The 16,435-nt window shown below is 44.6% G+C and overlaps 1 protein-coding gene across 1 annotated transcript; it reads right to left on the bottom strand.

Moving 5' to 3' along the window:
• Nucleotides 1-642: 642 nt before the first annotated feature.
• On the bottom strand, nt 643-16,435 carry SNCG (synuclein gamma). The gene is made up of 5 exons (XM_079312694.1): nt 16,166-16,435; nt 11,210-11,251; nt 10,209-10,336; nt 2,068-2,136; nt 643-1,023 (listed from the first exon to the last, which is right to left on the bottom strand). The coding sequence occupies exons 1-5, from the start codon at nt 16,284-16,286 to the stop codon at nt 994-996; spliced, it is 390 nt and encodes a 129-aa protein (XP_079168820.1). The 5' UTR covers nt 16,287-16,435; the 3' UTR covers nt 643-993.

Below are 16,435 nucleotides of genomic sequence, written 5' to 3'. Positions count from 1 at the left end.
AAGGTTAGCCCATTATTTACAGCAATGAGCAACATTTTCCTGCTCTCTACCCTGGTGAATGTGGAGGGTCTCTGCTGCTCTCACTCAGCAGCTGATTTGCAGCCTGACAGAGTGCTGTAACCAATACCAGCACCGTGTTCATGGTGCACCAGGGGATTCTCCTTTGGCACCTGCCCTCACAATCACACATTTCACAGCAACCCTGCCTGCCCCTGCCAGCAGCTGTGCATTTCTGATCAGGTCACTTGGTGCCCATCACATTTCTTTAATTAGCTTCTGGCAGCTTGCTACATCCTGATGTCAGGACTGTCAAAGCTCTCTGGAGCAAACAGAAAAAACTGAGCTCAACATCACTTTCACATTCCTTTAAAAAGCCTCATTTCATCCAATATTACCTCCACATTCTCTCTTAAACATGGCAAGTATTTAAAAAGTGAAATATTTGTTTTTCAACCCTGAAAGCCAGCCTACCTACAGTACTGTCTTCAGAAATGCAATTTTTCATGATTCTTCATCTCTTACAATATGATTTAAGCCCTTACAGTTTTGAGTTTTGAGTTGCACCTTTACAGGAAGAATGTATCAGTTTGGAAGGGTCCACATCTAAAATGTGCAAACAAAACTGACAAGACCAAAAAAATTTTCAAACACTTTTTATTAGTTAAAAAAAAAAAGTATTTCCACAATGCCTAGAGATCCCAAGTGCCAGTGCATATGGATGCAAGACACAGATTTGTGAGTCCAAACAAAATATACAAAGCAACTGGGAGGCCAGGAGGGAGGCTGGGAAAGACACACAGCCCAGTACACACCTGCAGTTACTTACAATTAGAGGAGTCTGGCTTACATATATTGTATGACTGGTTTATGAGGCAAGTGCAAGACTACAGAGCTGAATGTAGTTAGTCTATGGGCAGTGGGATTTTCCTGTTGTGGTGTCAGCTAACATTTCCATGTATGCTCTTGGAATGGTCTCTTTTGAGCAAGAATTCCCTAACTTGATGGATTACCTTCAATTTCAACCTGTGAGAGAAGACAGATAAGAAAACAGGTAAATATTTCCAGTGAAAAATATATATAAATAAATTTAGGAGAAAAATCAATCACCACACAAAATCCCACACACAGCAAGGAAACAATGAGGACCATGGGTGATGCAGAAAATAAATGAATTATCCATTCCTTCTGGAAACCAGACACACTCCTGCTGTAACTCAGATCTCTGAGGAAAATGAGGGTGTGAATTCACACGTGGTGAAAGTCAGGCTATTTGGAGCCAGGCTTCACTGGCAGGGGTGTCCTGCTTTGTGCTCCTGGGACTGCTCCTGCCTGACCCAGCCTGACATCAGCACTGGTGCAGCCATGCAGCCAGTGGGATTATGGAGCCCATTTCTGGGAGACTGATGGTTGGAAGAGGGTGGTAGGTGCAAGCTGAGAATTTTGGGAGCTTTGGAGACCATGAAAACAGCCTGAGCTTCAGAAAGGCTGAAACCCACGGGGTTTGGGTGCATGAAGTACTTGTGGAAGGGGCAGACAAAGGCCTTAACACTGAAATTGTAAAGGAAATACCACAAGCAAAGCGTTTGCCCCTGCTGTCCTTGTTGGACAAAAAGTCATCCTTGTTCAAGAGCTGAAATTGGCCCAGGGCTTCAAAAGAACATTGCAGGTTGAACAGTTCAAAAATTAAAAATTTATAGAAAAACCAAACTTGTTATCTAAATCTATTCTAAAGCATGGCAGCAAACAGGAAAAAAGTATTCTATGTGATGACAGAACCATAGGACAGCATTAACTTTTATATGTGCATTTACACCCCAAACATCAACCCAAATCAGGCAGCAGTTTGCAATCTGTCCATCTGCCACTCATGGAAAATTCCCAAGATAAGGAAGTGGTGAGAACAGATGAGCCCAGATTTTTGTCCAACAACTCAGGAAGTGGGAACAGCGATGGGCTCCTTGCATGGCAGTTCTAGAAGCACAGAGGGCAAGGGGCAGACTGTGCCAGGGGAGCCAGTAGTGCAGAAGCTGCCCAGGTGTGGCAGAGAGCCAGGGCAGGCTCACTCACCTCTCCGCCAGCGCTGGCCGGGGCCCCCTCTCCCTCCAGCCGGGGCTGCTCGGGCGCCACCAGGTCCTCCTGCCAAGTCACAAGCAAGATGTTTGTCCTTGCTGCCACATGCAGAGTCATCCCCTAATCTTAGACTGCACTAGATGGGGCTGAGCATTGCAGCCCCCAGCAAAATAGCAGCTTTAACAGATGGCAGATACTGCTTGAAATCCATTTTTGCTGTGCAGGTATCTATGAAAAAGCCAACTCAATTTCTTACAGCTGGGTTTAGTGTCTTTTTTTATACAGAAAATATTTTTCTGCCATCAGGACCAGAGTTTTGACTCCTTCAGTGTGAAGAAATTTGGGAGGAGCAAATAAATTCACATATAGCAGGGCTATACCCAGCCTTTCCCTGCATTATTTTACCCTAAGCACTCACTGCATAGACTAAAACTAATCAAAGATAACAGTACTGTGGTGCTGGTAATGTCATGCTTCAGATAAAACACCATTATCAAAGGATAAGCTTTTCTTTTTGTTTGAGTCCAAGCATTTACTTAAGTATTTTGCACTCTTCTAGCTACTTGCCTGCATCTTTCAGCTACTTTGCAATTCACAGAAGAGAAAAAGTGGCATTACCAGGTAATTATGTTAGACACAATTTGGCTGCATGGGAAGAGAAGAAAAAGTCCTGACCATACTGGATGTGCACAGGGGATGGACAGAAAGCAGAAATGCACTTGGGTGGACTCAGGCAGTGAGAGTAAGGGGAAGCAGAAATAGGAGAACCTCTATAATTTTAGTTGAGTTCACCGGAGATCTCAACTAAAATTACAGAGCTTCTCTGTTCCCCTTGAGCACACATGCCCAGCAGTTTCCCTGAATGACTCAGCTGCATGAAGTCAGGGCCACCATAGAGGGAACCAGAGACATATATTATGGAAAGGAAAAGTCAATTTTCCATGCAAGGCAAAGTTAGGAATTTCAACATTTTGGAAACACAAGGCTTGGTGCTTGGTGATGCTGCAATGCAAATCAATGTCCCTGCCAAATCTACTGTAAACAGAACTTTATGTTCCATGTGTTTAGCAAATCCTTTTCCTTTTCACACATCCTTTCCTATCCAGTCACAAGAGTTCTCATCAGTAGGAGAACATCCCTGGCATCCCCACTGCTTTTTGGACTGAATTTGGGAAAAAATGGTGATGTGAAGGGAAAAGTAGATAGAGTTACATATTTACGAAGTAGAGCCCATGAAAATTGAATCTGGAAATTGAGCTTCAGCTCCATTTGTGGCACCAAGAGGAGCCAGGAGATGAAAGCACTGTAACCTGTTTTTCCTGCCTATGGGCTTCCTGCTTTACAGTAAGATCAAGCCACTGGAGACTGAAAATAGCCAAGGTATGAGCTGCAGCCCTGTACTGATGTCTGTCACAGCTGCAGGCATTCCTTCATCTCCCTGCTGAGACCAGAGCTGATCAGTCTGTTTGTGGAGAGTACCATGTGCTGCAGGTATCTCCAGATGAGAACCAGTGTGACCATCTCTTCCTAAGGAACATGCCTTTAACTTGCACTGCACTGTTGGCTGAAATGATTCTTGCTGGTACCAGCCTGAGCTGTGTTAAGCAAACCCAGGTAACCAAATGACATCAAACTGCACATCATGGAAGCCAGGTACTCCTGCAGAGACCTGCTGCTCTTCAGGGGAGGCCACTGCTCTGATGGAGCTACTTGGTCACAGTCTTTCTGAAATGAGTCAGCTCTCCTGCTGCCAGCAAACAGCTCACTACTCTGAATTTATGGATGCTCATCCAGCCTCAGGATCCAGCCTGTGGCTTTAAAGCACTTTACATTTGCATTTATATTACATTTTACATATCTACACCTTATAACTCAACAGCGCACATTAGGCCAAAGCAGGCAAATAGCCTCAAATTGCATTTTGAAGCTTTCTAAAACAGATTTTTGAGCATTAGGTGGAAAGGGGAAAAGCCTCCAATGCAAGGCACTGACAATAGCTGAACAGCAGGTATTTCATAGTGCTTTGCAGGTGGAGTTGCCAGCTGCTGTGTGAAATCATGAAGGTCAATCAAAGGCAATTGCTGGAGGTGCTGAGCTGCATTGGGAAAACTGGGGAACAGAGGGACCAGTGCTGTGCACTCCATCTTTCTACAGGGTATGAGCACCTATTGTCCCTGTGGGCAGGGAGCTCTGCTCTGGCAGATGTGGCAGGAGTCCTGGGAGAGGGACACCTTCCTCAGGACCACCCTTGGCACACTGCATCCAAGAGCAATGGGTGGGCTGGAGAATCCCTGTTCAGCTACTGTGCTGCTTGTTAGATCCCTTAGATCCTGCTCTCTGCCAAGACTGCTCACAAGGCTAAAAACCAACCATCTATTTTTAGAAGGGGAAACTACTGAGTTTCTGGAGGGTGTTTCTAAACTCTGCTGGAGGAGCCAGCACAATAGCAGGATGAAGAGGTGCCAGGCTGTGTTAGGGATGTCACCTCACAGCCCTTTTCTCACGAGCTTCACCCTGCCCGGAACAGGGAGTAGGTGATGAGGAAGGGCTGCATTCCTCAGCTGGGTGTCAGCTGGGGATTTCAGGGACTGCTCCTCAGGAGACAACATACACAGAAGGACATGTGCTGTAGGGGTCTTCACTTTGGACAAAGAGCCAGAAATTCCTGGGCACCAGCTCCAGCTATAACACTGACTCACAGGACAATGCTGGGCAAGAAAGAAGGGTGAAAATCCAACTTCCCTGAGTGGCAGCAAGAATTTTGCCATTCCTGTCAGTGTTCATCTCCTCATTAAAAGGGGTAACATTTTCTAAGCAAAAGGCATGTTGAAACCATGAAGCAATTAGTAATGCTCCTCCTGTCTTAAAGAGCAAGCTGAATATTTCCCCTCAGAAATAACGTCCTTTCTTAGAAAAAAGTATTTTAAATGGAAAAAAAAAATAAATATTTAGTTATGGACTATTTTCTTCTATTTTGGGGTGGGCAGAAGAATACTTTTTTTGCTAGTGAAGAAAGAAAAGTGAAGTACTTGAATATAATAGTTAAGTGAAACACAAAACCTCAGAATTCCTTCCAAGAACAGTAAACACATTTTTAGAACTTTTGTGTGTTTAAAAATATTGTTTTATGTAGAATATACACCACAGGACATCTATATATATGAAATACAATATTTTGCTAAGGTTATGAAACAGAGGTACATGTTCACTAATTAAAAACTCAACAAATTAAGACCTGCCATTTATAAAAATATTCTTCTGCAATGCTAAGGGATCTTAAATTTTAAATAGACTGTACTATAGACTTTTGGGTTTGGATATTTTAAAAAGTTTTTTAAAAAACTGATTTTAAAAGACCAGAAATATTGGAAGAAATTAATTACAATTTAATTCCTCATATTTCTCATTTTCACAGGTTCTATGAAATTCCCTTTTTCAGCTCTTCAGCAACTGAGTTGTCTGCTGAGTTCATATACTGAGTAGAATTTATATTTTTTGTCCATATTATCTTACGGGCCAGTGGGAGTTTTTTTGCTGTCCCCAAACATTTGGACAATCTTATTATCTTCCTTATATAACAGAGAAAGCAGTCCAAATATTGTATACTGGAATACACTCATTAAATCTCAACAAATTCAGTGGCAAGCAAGATTCTTTTATTATTACTATTATTATTATGGCTGCAAAGACAGAGAGGTTCGCTGGCAGCCTAATCTGCTACAAATTTAAGAACCCTCAAATGGACATCAATTGCATAAGGTGGAGAGGTTCAGCCTCCTGTAGTGCCCTTGTCTTTGGGTGCTGGAGCAAACATGATGCTGCCTGGCAGCATCCCCAAACCACTCCCTAGGGAAGCCTCAGGCAGCCTGGCAGGTCCTGTGGATGAGCTGTCCTGGAGAGGTTCCAGGCTGAGTGTGCTCAGTGATGCCAACAGCTCTGACTTAGGGGTCAACCCTTGGTTGAAGTGAGTGGACCCACAAACAGGACAGACAGATGGGCATGCAGGATTTCTGTCTTACCCTACAAATCCAGGTAGACTTTTGGGGTGGCTTTGCTTTTATCCAGCTGGCAGCCAGACTCTCTGAGAGTCTCCTGGGACTGCTTATACAAATGGTATGTGTTTAACATGTATCCTATGGGATTGCTGGGGTACAGCCTTGAGCCATGAAGCACATCCATGGTCTTGTAGGCTTTAAGGCTTCACCAGTGCCACTAACTCAGCTATTTTGCATGGGAAAATGTGTGCCTGGATGCACAAATGAGACTGAGAGGGAAGCAAGTGCCTGCCCTGCTCCATGTCATGTGCAAGGATACCACTGGGATGCATCACTGCATCAAACAAATACAGGGAAGCTTGAATACAAAGGGGAACAAGTTTTAACTGTTTATTCTACTTAATTGTTGGGTAGTTTGGCCGTTGATTTCCCTGCTCCTCCTGCTCAGCAGCTCTGCCCTTGGTGGCTTCTCAGATGCCCTTGGTTGCTCTCTCCTTGTCACACCTGCCCAGCTCAATCTAACTTGGACAGGAAGGTCACTCAGTTTCTGCTTCTAATTCCTTCTGTGCAGTAGACTCTTTGCATTGGAGACATCTCAGGGTGTAAGTGAAGGGAATTAGGCCATGAAGAGCAGCCTTTCACATTGAAGATGTGCAGTTGTTATGGAAGAGATGAGCCATGGCGTGGGTGTGGCCCATGGGCACAGATCAGGTGTGCAGAAACACTGTGATCTAACAAATGCACCCAGCAGTTGCACATAACTGACAAATGCTCATTTAATTAATGGGGTGAAGTGAAAAAAAGATCAGACCCAATTCAAAGTGACAGAGTCATGAACTGACAACTAAGCCATAAAAACTGACAGGACAAATAGATCTAAAGGGAAGATTTAGGTGGAGAGTGTAGGGAAGCATCAGTTACTGGGGAAATTGTTCCAAACCCTGAGGGACATTTTGAGAGCGTGTGTATGTACATGAGCTTGTTCCCAGCCATGTGGTGTCTGCATTGCAGCAAGCTCTGTGCTGTGTCATACAGATGAAGAATTAATCCTCTTCTAAGACAGGCATATTTAGTGGGTGGTAATCTCACTGAAATCTCTTAATGTCCACCCCAGGGATGGGGATGGGTGCAAAGCCACAGACAGAACACCCTACTGACGGGTTTAATTTCTTTTTCTATCAGAAAAAATTGTGGAAGGTTTATAATCTCTTAACTTACAGATTTTTTAGTTGATGCTTAAAAGCTCCCTCAAATGAACCAATGCTTTGTTGTACTCAGCAGTGACCAGGTCACTGCCAAAGCCCTATGAGGCAGTGCCAGCACTACTCAAGGTTGCTCCCACTGGTGTTTGGCACCCCTCCATAGGTGTAGGGTTACTTCAGCCCCATTTCCTTCTGTGTGGCTCTGAGTGCTCCCCCCAAGGGCAGTAAGGAGCAGCAGGCTGCTAGGGGGTCCACATTTCCGTGCCTGCCATGATGCAACAAAGGGTGGAATTCTTTCCCATGGCCAAAGTCACACCTGCACCCCATGGCTATCCTGAGCAAAACTTAGCCCAAAAGCCTTAGAGTACCCCTCTCTTTCCTAATGTGTGCCTGCCACTGATCCCAGCTGTCAAATGCACAGATAAATGCCAACAAGCTCTCTGTAATTGATATTAATACAGGGAGCAGTCAGCTGGGGATGTGCTTTCTCAAGTGCCCAGCCCCAAGTCACCCTGAGCACTGCTCAGTGCCATGCATTCACAGATCTCTGGCACTTTGAACAGCCCTTCTATAGCAGGGAACAACACTGGAGATAGCTGAAACCCAAATAAGACCTTGGCAAGTGCTCTGTGTAATTAGAAAGAGGGAGGATGGTATGGAGCACAAACAAGGACTCAGGACTGGATGCAACTGGATGCTCTCTCAAACTTCTAGGGCTCAAATGCTTGTGATGATTCCAGGACTGCAGGATTATAGCAACAGGTATTTACTGTTTAAACATTTAAAAGCTGTATATTATCATTTAGTGTATCTCCAGTGGGTCTCCCACATGCATTACAGTGCCTGGTGCTGCTCTGGATGTATTTCCATTAGCAAATTGTGTACTATGATAGGAGCATTTCTGGAGAAAAAACAGCTGGTGCTGAGAGCCCAGCACAGCTCCTTATACACCTTTCAGGCCCTCCCTCTGGAGCAGCTTTGGCTCCATGGCAATTACCCATTAGCAGTGGGGATGCACTTGATGTGCATGTGGAGCTCAATCTTCTGTGACTACCTGGATCTAAAAGGTGAGTATGAATAAAAGATTTGCACTCCTGAGCTGAACTAAACCAACATAACAAAAGAACCCTTTTTCACAGAAGTGAATGTCTTTCCTGAATTTTTTTCTCCTGTGAATTGTCTTGTTTTTCTCCTCCTGTTTTCAGTCTGCTGCCCACCTCTGCTGTTTGGCATGCTGTATCTAAAGCAGTTTCCTGGCTCCATTAAGTCTGCCCTTTAGCATGTGACACATCCTATTTTTTTATTTCTTAATCAATCTCCATCTTAAGTCTAAGCAATCAGACATCAACAGAAGACATCAGAACAACAGTTCAGATGCTCTCTGGAAAACCTGCACTAGTTTAAGCTCTGAAATTAGTTGTAAACTGTAGCTGTCAGTCTTCGAGGTGGGGTTCTCACTTAGGAGGAAAGAGGAAGAGGATTGCTGCTGCCTAGTCCTTGCTGGAGGGGAGACAGCTCTATATCTGCAGCAGGGATTCCTACCATCAGCAAATTCCTCACTCTGCTGGGTCAATCACCCCATGGTCAGTCTAAAGGTAGGAAGGGGTGTTCTGGTCCCATGGAATTAGGAATTGCTGTTTGCACTCCTGCAGCCTAACTGTTCTCTGTGGGAACAGAGATTAAATTTATCCCAAGGGCTTAGCAAACTCCTGTATCTGCCCTATTCTCATGCTTTCAGGAGGACATTTTGCGTCACTTGTAGCTGCTGTTCTCCTCTTTTGTTAGCCTATTCTCTCAGGGTTTATATGCTGTGTAGAAGTTTTGTTTCACATCACAATGTGTTTATGTGCAGGTCAGGAAACTAATCAGCTGACTATCTGAACAATTAAAACGATTTTGGCCAGCCTGGCTTTGCTCTGATTCTGGGTTTGGGTTTGTTGTGACTCATAAATCTCATGTGGCCATCAACAGCACTGATCACACTCTCCGAAGAGGGGAAAGAGCTTCCCAAAGAGCTGCCAAGTATTGGCCTCTGCTGTACAAATGGGTGCTGGTTGTTACCAAAGCATCTTCTCTAATGAACAACACTGCTTTCAGCTAAGGAGCTGTTCTGCTCCTTCACACACCCCTTAATCCCCTCACTTGAAGAAGCCCCCTTTGCCAAATTAGGCTGGAGGACAGAAGATGCCTTGTCTAATGAGGCTTAATCCGTACACAATTTGGGTCACGCGGCTTTCTATCAATAAGCACTTGCTTGTCAAACCAGCAGGATGCAGACAGCAGGGTCATGCTTTCAGTGGAACCAGGCTCTGCCTGACTTGCTGCTGCCCTCTGCTGCCTCTGGAGCAAGCTTGGGTATCCCACCAGCACTGCTCAGGGGTGAGGACAAGCGCTGGCTCCCATCCTTCCCACTCGGCACATCCCTGAGCTCTGACTCAGCCAGATGCTCACTGCCACTGAGACACATTTCTGCAAGTCCCTGGGGAAAATGCTTTTATGTTCATAAGAAAATGGAGGGCCAAACTCTTGCCAGCAGTGCCCACTGATGGGACAGGAGACAATAGGTACCAAGTGATTAATGTGTCCCTCTAAATAGAAGAAAACAATTATCTTTTTTCTATAAGGGTGGTCAAACACTGGCACAGGTTGCCCAGGAATATTGTCTCCTTCCATGGGGATATTCAAACCCAGTGGGACAGTCCTCTCTCACTGGCCCTAAGGGGATGGGACTAGATGATTTCAAGATGATCTCCTTTCAAACTAAATGATTCTGTGACTGTATTAAGCATTATATGATAATATTAAGTATTATACAAAAGCAGATATTGCTGAAAACCTTTCATGAAATAAGTAAAACTATCAACTGTAAATGTTTGCAGATAGTTTTAAGTGCAATCCAAAGGCTCTTCTGTCCTGCCCACCACAGAGTGAACAAACACACCTTTTTTACAACTCCTGTAGTGGCCACGATGGTCTCTGCTCCTTCTACAGTCTTGTTTGCCACTGTGTTCACACTGGCTACGACAGCTTCTCCCACCACGTTGGCCTGCTCTTTGGTCTTCTCAGCAACTGCAGTTTCAACAAAAGCAGAAAGGTCAGCAAACTAGACACTGCCAGAAGGCTGCCAAATTCCCTGGGATGACAAAATTATTGCATTGATTTAAAAGAAGAAATTAGTCCTGATGCAGTCCTTGTCTGGACTTTTTAGATGACATCACGTCTGAATTTAGATTGTGTACGTGAGGATTTTTGTCTGGCACAAAATGCTGCTGAGAGAGCAGCACTGCAGCCTGTCAGTCTTTGTAAGCAACCAGAGAATGAAAAATTCATTGTCTGATACTAAGAGACAACAGTGTAAATAAGATGTTTTGCATTGTAGACTGTGCATGATGTCTTCCAGATTATCTTCTGTTTGATTTAATAGCCCTTGGCAGAAAAAAACCAATAGTTATTAAATTCTCTAGGGAAAGGATCCATTCATGTTCCTTCAGGACAGTCCATATGGCTGCTCTGCCTTGGAGTTGGGGACATCCTAGAAGGAACCCTTTGGGTCCCTGACTCTGCAAATGCCTGGCAGGACTCTCCCAAAGACCAGTTTTGGCCAGACAGGATCTGATGCAAGTAAATCCTCTCTGCGTGCTGGGCTGTGCACCTGACATTGTGAAATGTCTAAACTGCTGTGAATCATCCCAGCCTGCCAAGTAACCTTTCTGTGACTTTTTCTTTCCTACTCCACTGATTAAATATTTTCTCCCATCTGTGTCCACTGCAAATGCCAGACCCTGAACCATCGCTCCTGGCAAGCAGCCTGCATTTATCAGGGAAGGTCAGGCAGATCAGTGGTGTCCCACAGAGACCTCCCACTTGGCAGGGGTGATGCCCTTGCCAAGAGGTCTAACAATCACCACAGATTTCCACATCCCTCTCAGGCTGTGCTCTTACCTGAGGTCACACTTTGCACTACGCCCTCCTTGGTCTTGGTGCCTGTGAAAGGAAACACAATCCATCAGTGCTGCCTGGAAATTACACCCTGATTCTGGACACAGATGGCTTCCTGCTCTGAGGAAGTGCAGTGGGGAGCCAGGTATCTCCTGCTCAGACACAAACCATTTGTGGAGTCAGAAAAGAGACCAGCTTCCCTCCCCAATAAAGCCAATGAGTACCTTTGTGTTTGAGTTGGAGAGCTTCAACAGCAAATTCTCTGAAGATCCTAAACCTGAAAAATCTTGATTATGAAAAATTATCCCTGCAATATTTCCAAAATGAGCAATTGAGTAATGGTAAATCACTTTTAAGCTAGTTGTAAAAATGACTGTATATAAAATCACCTGGTAAGAACTCACCTACTTCACTCTTGCAAGACAAGAAGTCACATCCATGACTCTCCCCTGCCTTTCAGCAGGATACTTGGCTGCAGTGGTCATTTAAAGTCTCATTCTATTCCACTAAGAAAGACTGGAGAAACCTGGAACTGAATTTACAGAACCACCACCCACCTACTACATACCTATTTACTAGATTCCCAGTTTGGTGCCTCAGCCTAGGCTGTAAGTGCCTGCTCACAGCAATACACAGATAGCAGATGGTTTTATCTCAAATTATGAAAATACACCATATGTATGCTTACATTGTAATTTATGTCACTGTTCTCAATGCAGAAAAGCTAACAGGATGTGAAGGTATTCAGCTTGCAACACAAATAGCCCTAAGGAATAATTAATCTCTGTGATTTTCCTCCATGCTTGAAGTGACAAGCTATATATCCCTTCTACTTGATAATGCTGCAGATAAGTTTAATCATAAGGTAGATGGGGAGCCCTCATGGTAACTAGGTGCTTTACACATGAAAAAAATAAAGGATCAAATTTATCTCTCGTGAAGTTAAATAGACACAAGCCAAAATATTCCACTGGTCCCACTTTAGTGTATATTTCAAATCATCTGCACCTATACAGGTTCTCTTCAGGTTTCCCATACTGATACAACAAAAGGATTTCCATGGCCAACTATCAAAATGATAAAAATGGACAACAACCAGGCAGATTTTTGACTCCATGATAGTGGAGCATCCATGGGTGTAGTGGGAGAAATCAGCTACAAGCCACAGCTCATTCTCATTAACAGCCTGAGAAGCAAAACAGGTGCAGTGCCCTGATAACAACAGGTCCAGCCCAGCTCTGTTCTGCCTGATACATGTTATGTATTATTGAATGCCATTCTCAATTGTTGATTTATTTTGGTGGTTGCAATGTTTGCCTGGGGCAGAACAAAACTGCTCTACTACAAGATGCCCTCAACATTTCACTCCACCCTCCCAAACTGTCTTAGAAGTCAAGAGATGAAATCTTTGTACCTTTAACTTGTTACTGCTGTAAGCTGCAGCTCCTACTGATGCACATGTGCACAGCAGTGAACTGGATTTAATAACAGTGCCCATGATACACAAACATGTGCAGAAACACAGCACTAGCAGAGCAGGGGCAAGTCTCAAGCCACAAATGTGAGACCCTGAATGGGCCAAACACAAAGGTTCAATCCAGACACCATCCTGCTTTGTTTTCCCTCCTAGTACCATTCCAAGAAAAGGCTGTCATGATATTGATTTGACATACAAGGTTGTCTCATATCAGACCTAGATGCTCAAGCTCAGCCTTTTTCTGGTTTTTGGTCAAACAGCAATTGACAGGTAAGCAAAGTACATTATTTGCTGTACCAGCCTTTCATGCCTTTGCAGTTTTGCTTAGTGAGACAAGAGCTGCACTTTTGTATGGTTTTTTCCAGACTTTTAAGGTGACTATCTGGGATCAATTATTTTATGGGGGAGGGGAATGGGCAGGTGCTGTATTTACGGATAGAAAACAATTCCGGAAAGGAGGGATGCAGATAGAAGAAAACCATCCGAATCCATTTCACGATAGGAGCAATGCCATTGGGAAGAGTCAGTGCTGCAGCCTGGGAGAGCTCGCCCCATCCTCCAGCCCAGCCACACCCGATGACTCAGGCTCCCTTCCATTATGCACCGCACGAAACCCGACCTTCCGGCACAGCTCCTGCCAGCAGCCCGCATCTGTTGAATCAGAAAGCAATCACCTGATGCTCAATCTCATTTCGCTCATTAGTCCTTGCCTGCAGCTTCTGTACCCAGAATTCAAAGTCCATGCATCCTGCCTCTTCTGAGTGCCGTGAGTCATCCGCAAGAGCTTTGGGACCGAGGGTGGGACCGAGGCGCTGGAGTGCTATGCCCTGGAGAAGGTCTAGAGTGGAAAGGGATGTTTTCATGTGCATTAGGTCCTGCAGGAATCACTCAGTTTAAACACAGCTCGGCGTGCTGGGCCTTTCTGCAACACACACTGCTGAAAATCATTCTGGAAAACTAGAAGTGCATTCTTTGTTGAGACTCCTGAACTATAGCATTAAACAGTACTAATGACTCAATACTCTGATGTGGATTTGCATTAAATTCATTAATTAACTTGAGCATCACTTACACCCCTATTCGAACCAAATTAAAAAAGAGACCCCACTGAACCAACTGCTGGGTCCACACTAATCATGCAGGGATCTCCTGACACTTAGCACACTCAGGCTGCTAGAATTTGGAGAGCAGATGGTGATTTCAGCAAGTGCACAGGTGAGCCATGGTGCAGGATTTCTCCCTCTCTTGTCGTGCACTCTCTTCTCCACCCCAGCAGCTCAGCAAGGCTGGGGCAGGGCAGGAGCACTGCACTGCAGGCTCAGCACAGAGGGAGGCATCTTCTGCTCTGGCATGGGCTGTGGGAGCTGAACCTGGATGGATCAGAGCAGGGACAAGGTGGCCACAGTGTCCCAGTGACACTGTGCACTCCACACAGATGCCTCTGAGTGAGCATTATTTTCTTCTCCTGGGCAGCAGCAAGCGACTCACCAGATCTGGTGGTTGTGCCCAAATATTTGGAATCCTCCTCAGAGAGGCAGCAATGAGTTAACACAAAACTGAATAAAAGTCAGGGATCCACTTCATCCATCCTAGGCCCTGGGGATTTTCCTCTCTTTCCTGATGTTCTCTAAAGACCCTTGAGGTTCAATACAGCATTATTCTCTCCTAGCATCCAAAAATTCAAGCCTCATCACCGAATGCTCTAGATGAAGCTACTGGGATTGGGCTTTGCTAGAGAAGAAGCAAGGAAGGAACAGTTCAGCTCTCTGATTTACTCTTTATGTGGCACAGAGTGACAAAAGGCAGCATGAACAACATACTAATCATTCCAGTTTTAACCAATATACCTCCACCTTCTCTGACTATTAAAACAAAACCCCCACTTTCTGAGCTAATCAGCATCTGGCTTTTACTCTTTCTGCCTGTGAAAGACTGAATTTTCCCTAAAGGGGGAGCTTCCCAATAGGAACTGACTCAGGCCAAGGCGATGCTCTGTCCAGTGCATGACAGAGCAGGAACCAGCAGCATACCAACAAATCAAACCAATAAAAGGAGAAAGCACTTCATCCTCACCTTGACACTTATTTGATCCTCATTCAGAGATTCAGGTTCCAAGGATTTTAATTTTATGCTCATAGAAAACTTTATTGAAAAGGTTAGAATCTCCTAAAGAGATCTCTTGGCTGTTCACCAATGAAAACCAGGTCACAGTATGGAGCTGTACAACGTGACTGAACAGAGATGTGAGAAATTATGTATAAAAACTCTGAATAACCCTGACACAACTCAGACCTGGAAGCAGGTGGAGCAGAAATGGTGCCACAATGTGACACTGATATGACATTTCTTAGACTGGTGTTTCACTTACTGTAGTTAGTTTAGCTGTTTACAGGGATGCTGCATACCCTTTTTTTCTTGTGGGTCAGCTTCAAATTGAAATGTGAATTGTTCATCCATTCATTTCCAGCATGTCAATAATAAAGTATTTAGAAATTTAAGATAAAGACATTACCAGATCTGCTATGTACAAATTTTATATTTAATTTGCAACGTACAAATATGTATCTGTAGCTATTGGCAATAGAGCAGTTTTAAATATAGTTGCTAAGTACAGCTGTGGATATTGCAGTATGATAGCAGGAAGAGCCTGCATGTAAACTTTCCTACAAAAAGAAACACTCCCACATCCACCAAAAATAGCTGTGTAAAATGCAGTAATCACAGTGAGATAATCAGTCTTGGGAACATATGACTCTAGTTTGTATTACATGGAATATCTGACCACCCAGCCATATAATTGCATGTGCTAGATAAGTGGAGATACTGGGTTTCGAGGGTGACCTTGAAAGGGGAGGTTTCAGCCCATTAACTGTGAAAGAGGTCTCTAGGCAGGACACCGGGCATGCTGTTTTCCAGATCCTATTCTTTGGGCAAAAGGAATTTGGGCGTCTCTTGTAAAGCAAGATTAATGCGTGCATGGGCAACCAAAGAGGTCGGTGAACAGGAGAAAGATTTCAGGACAAACCCATTTGTTTGTGGGGAAACAGATGCATCCTGCAATCCCCTCTTACTAGCACCGTTGGCTCCTCTCAGGGACCTCCTCAGTGAGTCCCTCCCAGCGTGGAGGTGAGGCAGAGACCAGCAGTGCTCATTTGCCTGCAGAGTGCCTGACTCACCCTGCAAACAATCAGTGACTACTCAAACAAACCTTACACCTCAGCATCTGCCCCTTAACATCGTTCTGCCTTCCCTGAAGGAGTGCTTTTTATGTCTAACTTACAGTTGGGGAAACTGAGGCACGGGCAAGCTGTGTTACCCCACCCAGGTTCACACAGCAACTTTGCAGAGCTCAGGATCTTATCCAGACTATCCTGCTAGTCACTCCCAGGCTTCAGCCATAATATCATTTCCCCAGACTTTCTCAGAGACAATCTATGCAGCTGTTCATGCTCACAAGTAGATCAAAACTAGTTCTCTCTTACCTACATACATCACCCCTTCTTTGGTCTTCTCTGCAGCCTCTGTCACTCCCTGCTTGGTCTTTTCTGCAGCAGCCACCACACCTTCTTTAGCAATGGAGAAACCTTTCTTAAAGACATCCATTCTCGTTGCTTGTTAGGGTTTTATCTGGGATGTTCTGAAGGACGGAGCAAAAGCAGCTGTGAGATGCAGCCCTACCCTCGGCAGATACTCTGCTGCTCTGGCAGGCTGTGCCTCTGCTCTTCCTCCTGTGCAGGATGAAGGCAGTGTGG

This window comes from Erithacus rubecula (assembly GCF_903797595.1).
Source record: "Erithacus rubecula genome assembly, chromosome: 9".
Classification (NCBI taxonomy): Eukaryota; Metazoa; Chordata; class Aves; order Passeriformes; family Muscicapidae; genus Erithacus; species Erithacus rubecula.
The sequence above is the reverse complement of the archived record's forward strand: the minus strand, read 5'-3'. Positions and strand labels throughout refer to the sequence as shown.